This window comes from Nannospalax galili, unplaced genomic scaffold (genome assembly GCF_000622305.1).
Source record: "Nannospalax galili isolate Female #2095 unplaced genomic scaffold, S.galili_v1.0 scaffold307, whole genome shotgun sequence".
NCBI lineage: Eukaryota > Metazoa > Chordata > Mammalia > Rodentia > Spalacidae > Nannospalax > Nannospalax galili.
Window position 1 is genome coordinate 1,026,732 of NW_008359625.1, and position 10,083 is coordinate 1,036,814.

The 10,083-nt window shown below is 38.2% G+C and overlaps 1 protein-coding gene across 1 annotated transcript in view; it reads left to right on the plus strand.

Annotated features, from left to right (window-relative positions):
* Nup205 (nucleoporin 205) overlaps window positions 1-10,083 on the plus strand; it is an 88,461-nt gene that overhangs the window by 51,470 nt on the left and 26,908 nt on the right. The window contains exons 24-31 of the mRNA XM_008823467.2: window positions 1,272-1,421; window positions 1,974-2,045; window positions 2,336-2,493; window positions 3,074-3,154; window positions 4,303-4,494; window positions 4,983-5,250; window positions 5,340-5,438; window positions 7,404-7,552. Coding sequence (XP_008821689.1) covers window positions 1,272-1,421; window positions 1,974-2,045; window positions 2,336-2,493; window positions 3,074-3,154; window positions 4,303-4,494; window positions 4,983-5,250; window positions 5,340-5,438; window positions 7,404-7,552 — 1,169 coding nt within the window. The remainder of the gene's footprint in view (window positions 1-1,271; window positions 1,422-1,973; window positions 2,046-2,335; window positions 2,494-3,073; window positions 3,155-4,302; window positions 4,495-4,982; window positions 5,251-5,339; window positions 5,439-7,403; window positions 7,553-10,083) is intronic.

The following is a 10,083-nucleotide window of genomic DNA, read 5'->3' on the forward strand; positions in this document are numbered from 1 at the left end:
CTGCAGTTATGTCTGTTTGCATACTTATTTATCAGAGTCTGATCCTAGGATCCACATATGAGGGAGAATATATGTCGATTTTTTTTCTGAGATTGTGTTACTTCACTTAGTATAACAGTTTCTAGTTCCATCCATTTACCTGCAAATTTCATGATTTCATCTTTCTTTACTGCTGAGTAAAACTCCATCATATATATGAACCACATTTTCATTATCCACTCATCAATTGATCAACCTGCTTTCTTATATAATACAGAACAACCTGCCCGGGGTAGCACTGCCCACAGGGGGCTGGGCTCTCCTACACCACTCAACAATCAAGAAAATGCCCCACAGACATGGCCACAGGTCACTCAAATGGTGGCAATTCTCCAGTTGAAGCTCCCTCTACCCAGGTGTGTCAAGTTGACAACGAAAGCCATCCAGCACAGATATACCTGCCTCTGGCTCCCAAAAGTGCTGGGATTAAAGGCATGTGCCACCATGCCTGGTGTGTTATCAGCTGTCTTAAGACAGATCATAAAATTATGTTGTGGAAGTTTAATTTTTATTTTTATTTTTATTTTTATTTGGTATTTTTATTTTATGTGTGTGTGTGTATTGCTTGCATGTAGGTAAGTGCACCCTTGTCATGCAATGCCCACGGAGGACACAAGAAGCTGTCGGATCCCCTGGAACTGGAGTTATGGACAGCTGTTAGCTGCCATGTGGGTGCTGGGATTTGACATGGGTCTTCTGCAGGAATAGCTAGTGTTCTTAACTGCTGAGCCATCTCTCCAGCTCCAAGGGTTTAATTTCTTTTTATGTATGTATTTTGTGAAATGAAAATTATATGTTGGTTTTTTTGAATTGTTAAATATTCAAAAATTACTTTTTTAAACAAAATATTGGCATATTAATATGAAATTATGGTGAAAACAAAGATCTTTGTGAAATTACCCTGGTAATAAAATTTTTAATTGTCAGCCAGGCATGGTGGCGCATGCCTTTAATCCCAGCGCTTGGGGAGCAGAGGCAGGCGAATCTCCGTGAGGCCAGTATGGTCTATATAGCGAGTTCCAGGCCAGCTGGGGCTACATGGAGATCCTGTCTCAAAAAGACCAAAAAGGAAAAAAAAATATAATTGTCTTCTTTGTTTGTTTGTCAAAGTTCATCTTTCCTAGAGACGATCTTATTTTTTTCCCTTGGTCTCTTGGATGAATTGTGGAATTTAAACCCTTTCTGTCTTGTGTTATGACTGTAGGAAATGAGTTTATGTGTTTAAATCCTAGACTATGAAATTTCTATGCTGAACCAAATGTCATGGCTTATGAAGACTGCTTCAATAGAGTTAAGGGTAACTTCTCTGAATCGTCAGCGGTCACATACCCAGAGGCTCCTGCACCTCCTCCTGGATGACATGCCAGTGAAACCTTACTCAGGTGACCTGACTTGATTTACCTTGGTATTGGCTGGATTTTCTTAGTGCAAATTCAAGTCTGAATCTTGACTGTAGACAAAAGGAGTTCTCCAGCTTTAGAATATTTTTCCTTAAAACACAGAATTTAAAAGCCATCTTTTGTCATTTTCTTTTCCTCTTAGCACTTCAGCCATACAGTCATATTTTATACAAAACTGTTCAGTGACATTTATCACACTAAGCCAGCATGACCCAAGCTATTTCAGTGTGTATTATACATGCAAATTAAACCTAAGCTTTTAAAAAATCATCTTCTTAGTATGATTGGGTCTTAATGGTTTTGAAATTCTAATTATCTTCTTCAAAATTATGAATGGATTCCATAGAGATGAAAAGAGTTAGATGAGTTTTGCTAGTAAGTTCTCTTCAATCTTTGCATCTTAATTACCCATTTGCAAAGGGTTCTTTGACCCAGAAATAAAATACGTAAATTATGTTTGTCATTTCCAAATAAATGTAGTTTTAGGAGTGTACTTTTTTCTTTTCTGATCTATGATTGTTGGTGCTCCAACAGATGGTGAAGGCGGAATAGAAGATGAAAATAGATCTGTCTCTGGGTTCCTTCATTTTGACACTGCTACAAAAGGTGAAACCCTTTGAATTAGTCATATGTTTATAGACATTGATTAAAACCAGGTTTATAGATTTTGTACAATAAAGTATTATCTGTGTTCTAATAGCTAAAATTATAGGGTAGAAGGAAAGTATCTCAGTTAGAAGACATCAGAAATAAATCAGATTTAGATTTGTACACGGTCTTTAGTTAGTAGAATAATGCCCTTTTAAAGGTACAGCCCATCTAAGAATGAGCTGGGTATGGTGCTTTGTGCTTCTCTTCAGTGCCTCAAATGCATTTTATTTGCTTCTTGTTTCCAGTACGTCGAAAAATTCTGAGCATTCTTGACTCAATTGACTTCAGTCAGGAGATTCCTGAGCCTTTGCAGTTGGATTTTTTTGATCGTGCCCAGATTGAACAGGTTATTGCTAACTGTGAGCACAAGAATTTACGGGGGCAGACAGTCTGCAATGTCAAGGTAAGGATTGCTTTAAAGTACCTGCAGTTAAAGTGGTTCAGACATTGAACTATCAAAAAATATATATATATTTTAACCTCCCAATATTGATTTTGGTTATTAGCTTATTGGGCTTTGGGTTTTGTCAAAGAGTGAAGAAATAAAAATCCCCCAGATTTCTTTTCTTGCCTCTGCCTCTGCCTCCTGAATGCTGGGCTTAAAGGCGAGCACCACCACACCCACCCAAATCCTCCAAATTTGTTTAAAAGGTTTCCCATCACTTTTCTTTTAGGAATTTTGCCACCCAGCTAGGACTATGGGATAGTTTTTATTATTTAGTTTTCTACCAGGTAAATGGTAATGTCTTTAGCACAATGAAAGATTGAGGCCCTGGCATTAAATTGCTGCCCCAGAGGCCCTTCGGTACCACTCTCTGGAAGGTGAGGGAGGGCTGTTGTTCCTATGAGGAAATTGTGTCATTGATACATTATATACAAAGGTACATGGACCTTTCCCCTTTAGGGCAGTTTATAGTAATTGCTAAGTATTACAATTCTACTAGTGTCTGATACTGTTTTTCTCTTTTTCGCTAATTACTTAGCTTCTTCATAGGGTTCTGGTAGCTGAAGTGAACGCTCTTCAGGGTATGGCTGCCATAGGACAGAGGCCTCTGCTCATGGAGGTAAGCTCTATTGAAGATATGTTTGTTTGACCTTCTTAGCTACTTAAAGTTGCTTGTTTAAAACCTTGTAAATACATCTGTAGTTCATTAGAGAGTAAACTACTTAAACATTAAGCTTTCTTAGGCCAATGAAGTGGTTCAGTGGGTTAAAGTACTTGTTACCAAGCTCCATGATCTGAGTTCAGTCTCTAGAACCTACATGGTAAAAGGAGAGAACTGACTCCTGTAAGCTGTCCTCTGACCTCCACATGGACACTTGTGCACGCACACACACGCACACATACAACACACACGCAACACACACGCACGCACATTTTAAATAAATATAAAAATAAAATTAAGGGGCTGGAGAGATGGCTCAGTGCTTAAGAACACTGATTGTTCTTGCAGAAGACCTGGGTTTGAATCCCAGCACCCACATGGCAGCTAACAGCTGTCCCTAACTCCAGTTCCAGGGGATCCGACAGCTTTTTCTGTCCTCTGTGAGCATTGCATGACACGGGTGCACTTACCTACATGCAGGCATAACATTCATACACATAAAAATAAAAATAATAAATAAGGGGCTGGAGAGATGGCTCAGTAGTTAAGAACACTGGTTGTTGTTGCAGAAGACCCGGGTTTGAGTCCCAGCACCCACATGGCAGCTAACAACTGTTTGTAACTCCAGTTCCAGGGGATCTAACAGCCTCTTCTGCCCTCTGTGGGCATTGCACGACATGGTTACACTTACCTACATGCAGGCAATACATGCATACACATAAAATAAAAATAATAAATAGTTTAAAAAGTTAAAAAATAAAATTAAGCTTTTATGGAATCTTTTGCTTGTGATTTTATAATTTTTTAATACTAAATTTAAAAAAAATTACAAACAATTCAAGTAAATGTTTTCTGAACACTGACAGTATTAAAAAAAAAGTACCTGTTTATTGCTGGGTGTCGTGGCGCACGCCTTTAATCCCAGCACTCGGGAGACAGAGGCAGGTGGATCACTGAGAGTTCAAGGCCAGCCTGGTCTACATAGTGAATTCCAGGCCAGCTGGGGCTCCAGGGAGACCCTGTCTCAAAAAGAGCAAAAAAAAAGTACCTGTTTATAATAGGTATTATTTGCCTGTATAAACCCATTTCAATTTTTGTGGCTTTAGGAAATTAGCACTATTCTTCAGTATGTAGTAGGAAGAAACAGATTACTGCAGTGTCTTCATGCAAAGCGACATGTGCTCGAGTCATGGAGGCAACTGGTAGAAATTATTCTGACAGCTTGTCCCCAGGACCTCATTCAGGCAGAAGATCGGCAGCTGATCATTCGTGATATTTTACAAGATGTGCATGATAAGGTGATTGGTTACATCCTATGTTACTTTATATTACTGAACAGCTATATTTATGTGTGGTGTAGGTATATATGTACCATAAGCAATATGCTACTCAAATTTTCCATTTTTAGATTAGATGCAAAATAGAGTTACACAATACCAATGTGAAGACTTGCCTTGAGAAAGTGTAATTCTGTACAGTAGGCGCTATGGGCTAGAGTGTGTGTCAGAATCATCCAGGGGGCTTTGTAAAAATGCTTATGAGCAGATCTTGCCCCAGATCTACTGACTGATCATAGTGGTGATGACATGAATGCATGTGTATGTATTTCAAAGCAGAAAACATTGGGACGGAATTTTGATACGAGTTAGTTAAATACACCTGCTCGGCATTTTTGCTTTCAATAATTCTTATGTTGTTACAGTAGTTAAAAGGCTAAATGTATATAGAAATCTTTGACATTGCCGAAAGCAGTATCCTCACTCTTGATTTGCCTTTCTCCTTGAAGGTCCTGGATGATGAAGCAGCACAGGAATTAATGCCAGTAGTTGCTGGTGCTGTATTCACACTGACCGCTCACCTAAGCCAGGCTGTACGCACAGAACAGAAGCAGCCACTGACCTTGGGACCCGGAGAGGCCCATTATGCTTTTATGCTTGATAGTTCTTTGACCTCACCTCCTGCAGTGGAGGCCCTGCCACTGGGGTTTGCTTCTATTGGAGATTCTTCACTTCACATCATATTGAAGAAACTGTTAGACTTCATTTTGAAGACAGGTTTGACATCTGCATTTTTTATACATTGAGATTAGTTTTTAACATTCATTGACAAGAAGTTTTGCTTGACTACATCTGTGTCTTCCTAGGTGGCGGATTCCAGCGAGTGAGGACCCACCTCTACGGCTCTCTGCTTTATTACCTGCAGATTGCCCAGAGACCGGATGAACCAGACACGCTAGAAGCTGGTAGAGTCTTCTGTTTTTATAGATGGTCACTTTAAAAACAGAAATCTCTTCTCTGTCTTTTGGCTCAACACAATTATAATTAATAAGCCTTGATAGAATCATTAGAGCACTCTGAGGCTGAGAATGCACATTTCGTTTTTAAGAATTGTGAGATTAGTATGTGTTTGCTGTAATGAAATAAACACCTTAAATGTTATTTTAGCTTTATATACTTTAACTGCAGTGTGCTGTCCATGGAACTGGACAGTGTATCTTTTCCCTTTGCATTGCACCACAGCACATAGCTGCTTGATTCCTGTAAAATGGAGGCTGTTCCATCTGAATGATGTAACATTTTAAACATTTTCCTTACTCATTGTGGCATATAAATACATAAATTCTAATATTTTACTATCACAGAAATACTGCATTGAATATTCTCATATGCCTTCTTTTCTAGAGGGAAGCTTTGTGGTAGTCTCATTTAAAATAGTACACACAGTTTTATTTATTTAAAAAATTTGTTTTAAGTTTATATGTACGAGTGTTTTACCTGTGTGCATATAAGTGCACCTGTGTTGTGCAATACCTGCAGAGGTCGGAAGAGGGCTTTGGGTCCCCTAGAACAGTAGTTACAGGTGTTAGCTGCCATGTAGGTGCTGGGAACTGAACCTAGGTCCTCTGCAAGAGCAGCTAGTGCTCTTAACCACTGAGCCATCTCTCTAGCCCCCCTCCCACCTTTATTTTGAGCATTTTTACTGGTAAAAACATTTTTTAGATGGTTATTTAAAAGAATAATATATATGTAATTATTATAAGATATTATAAGATAATAACAGAAATACCTGGCCCCTCAAAAGTGTTTTTCACTGGGTATGGTGGTGCACACTTTAATTTTAGCAGAGACAAGTGAATCTCTGTGAGTTGGAGGCCAGTTTGTCTACACAGTAAGTTCCAGGTGAGACTTTGACTCAATAAACCAAAAAAAAAAAAAAAAAAAAGTTTTTACATCCCTTTTAGAGTGGCAAACATCATTATTTAACCATTAGGTGGCACTCTGCAACACACTCTTAAAGTCAGGAAGATGACAATTTATCCATGCTCTTGAGACTAGCTCTCTGTATAGCCTAGGCTGGTCGCAAACTTGGAATGTATTCCTCCAGTGCCTTGAGTACTGGGATCACAAGTGTGTGCTCAAGGTGACACTTTAGAAACTGCTCTAGAATGTTAGGAGAATCACGAAATTATTTTCAATACAAACAATTGCTTCTTTGGTGTATTTAGGAAAGTTCCCTAAAGTTAACGTGAACCTTAATGAAATATATGATCTGATCACAGTGCTAATTATCACTGTACATTTTAATTCCTTTATAAATGATAGCCATTTAATTTTTTCTTTTCTTTTTTTTTTTTTTTGCCTTTTTGAGAAAACAGGGTCTCCTTGTAGGCCCAGCTGTCCTGGAACTCACTATCTCACTATGTAGACCAGGCCGAACTTGAACTCACAAAGATCTGCCTGCTTCTGCTTCCCAAGTGTTGGGATTAAAGGTGTACACCACCACGCCCAGCAGCCTTTTAATTTAAATAAATATTTCAATCAAAAGAAATCCCCCAAATTAAAACTTTCTGATTTTTTTTTTTTTTTTTTTTTTTTAAGGAAGATTTTTGTCCACATTGTATCTGATCCTTTTCAGCCAAATTCTCAAAGATAGCAGTAAAGGAAAAATGCAGTTTGGTTAGGACGATAAATGAAAGTTACTGATTTTCTTGGAGTCTACAATTAATTTTGATTCCTGTAAGAGTCACAGTCATGAAAGTATTGTGTCAGTGCATGTGTAGCACACACATTCTTGAACAATCACTTGCCTGGACCCACTGCCAGCAACCCTTTGTATCCATGTAGTAATAGAAACGGTTTTGTGTTCAACATGAGATGCAATTACTCAGCTGCTTTTTATTGGATTTTTTGTATTTAAATCCTTTTAGCCAAGAAAACCATGTGGGAAAGACTGACAGCCCCTGAAGATGTGTTTAGTAAATTACAACGAGAAAACATCTCTATCATTGAGAGTTATGGAGCAGCCCTCATGGAAGTGGTCTGTCGAGATGCTTGTGATGGACATGAGATTGGCAGGGTAAAGTAACTATGGTTTAGTATTAGTAATAACTTCGCGACTTTATGAAAGTATAAACGGAATCAACTGTTAACATGTATATTGTATGTAGACAGTTATTTCTACACTTTTTTCCCTTTTGCTTTTTATTTTTTATTTTTTAATTATTTAATAACCACATAATTAGAAGAAGCATTTCATTACAACAGCATTGACATATTCAATAACCATTTCCAGAGCTAAGATGCATCTCTTTCAAAATTGGCTGTAAATTTTTAGGTTTATAGTTGAATTAATACAGTTATACAATATTGTACTCAGTATAAACCCTGTAAGATATAAAATTAAATGAGGTTTTAACCTTTAAAAAAGATCTCCATTTCATTATTATTACAGTTTCATATAGAAAAACTCATTTTTAATGCAATTGACACTAAGATGTTTGCACATGCCTTTCTAATCTCTGTATATCTGTATATCTAGTAACAGTTGGTTACTTTCTGAGCTCCTTGGCATCTGAGCATGGATGTAAAGTCATCAGGTAGACTTCAGTGGTAATGTTTTTCACATCTACTAATTATTAAGGAGCAAATATTTATGGTATGAAGAATTATTTTTTTAATTTTTTTATATTTAATAACCATATGATTAGAAGCATTTCATTACAGCTTTAACATATTCAGTAACATACTCCAGAGCAAGGATACATCACTTTTAAAAGTGGCTATAAAATCTTTAGGTTCGCTGTTGAATTAATACAGCTATTCAATATTGAACACAGTATAAGCCCTGTAAGACAAAAAATTGGATGAGTTTTTAACCCTTAAAAAACATCTCCATTTTATTTAAAAATATACTGTTTCTTACAGAAAGACTTATTGTTTTTGCTACTAACACTGAGATGTTGGCACCTGCGTCTCTAATCTGTTTGTATCTGATTATTACTAGTCATAATCAGTTGCATTTGGATCCTTGGTGCCTGTGTATGTCTATAAAGTCATCAGGTAGATTTCAATGGTAATGTTTATCACCTCTACTAATTAATACATGATGTAAATTTTTATGCTTCCTCCTCAAATATAATACATTTAAAATTTTGTGTGTGTGTGTGTGTGTGTGTCACACAGAACACCCTAAACCATCTTATTCAACTATACACCCACTTCCCAGATGGCATCCTCCCATAGCCTCCCTACCCCCCGCTAGAGCCCTTATACTCTGATATCCCTGCTACTGTCTGCTGTGTTGTTGGCACCCCCAGCCATTCCCCACTACTTGCTCTTCTGGTGAATCTAGTCAGCCTATCTAGAGGTCTTTGTTTTAGAAAGGTCAGCTGTTCCTCATCAAGCAGCAATCATTTGTTAATATTCCTTTAGATAAGATTGGGGTCTCCTGTTCATTTTTCCAATTTTATGCTGGGTTACTGTCTGGGAGTCCCTTGGGCCACCCTGGCCAACAACTCAAAAGAAGGTATCTCCTATCTGGCATTGTTGCTTGTTATGTAGCCTTTAGCTATACATATGGACTGTTAAAAAATTATATTGGCCCCGTTAATCTTTGGTTATACTTTCCTTTTGGGTGTTTAAGGCCATAGAGTTGGCCCAGATAAACCAGTTTATTTTTAATCTTAAGGTCATTTGAGGATCTGTTCCTCAGGGGTCACATGGGCTTGGGAGGAGTCCCTGGCTACTTTTACCCGTTCTGCTTATGTGAAGATAAGTCAAAGGTCCTGCTCGACCATGGCTGGCTTCACTTGGAAGCATGGAAGAAATGATTCCTCTGTGTTGACCCTCCTCTTTGTAGACTGGACACTGGTTCAAGTCCATCTTGTGGGGTCTCCTCGGCCTCCTTGATCAAGAGGACAGGTGACTCACCACAATTACAGGACATTTTGGGAGATTCTCATAGTCCCCTGGAACTAGTCGACCTAGGAGGGCAAGGAGCAAAAACTGTCCTTTATGTCCTCAGTCCAAATTGGTATAGGCCTCAAATTATGTCTGCTAAACATCCAAGAAGGTTAGTTCCACCAGTCTGGTACTTTTAATTACTGTGTGCCATGTAGATAAATTGTGGGCAAAGATCAATTATTCTCAGATAAACCTTAGCTAGACTTAATATTTCTTGATCTGGTATGTATAATTTGTCAGTAGGTTGTTGGACTATTATGGTTCCCTCTGGTTTTTAAAACTAGCTAGGCCTTATTTATCTCTTGCATTGTCTTACCCCTTCATCATGATTTTCCCACTTAAGGTACCCCCATTTCCCCCCTTTCTCCCTTACTAATACCCTTCTCCTATGGTCCTACTTCTCGAGCTCCTTCTTTCCCTTTATCCCCTAGGTTCCTTATATATCCTTCCCTCCCCCCTCCCTTAAACTAACCCAATTTTTATCCATGTCTCCCATATTAACGCCTGTTTCCTGCTGTTCTTCTCTTTTAGGTTCTTTCTTTTCCTTTACCTCCCTGGTTCCTTTCCATTACCCTGATTCCTATAGTTATGTCTGGATATATACTCACTTATCAGGATTTGGTTCTAGGATCCACATATGAGGGA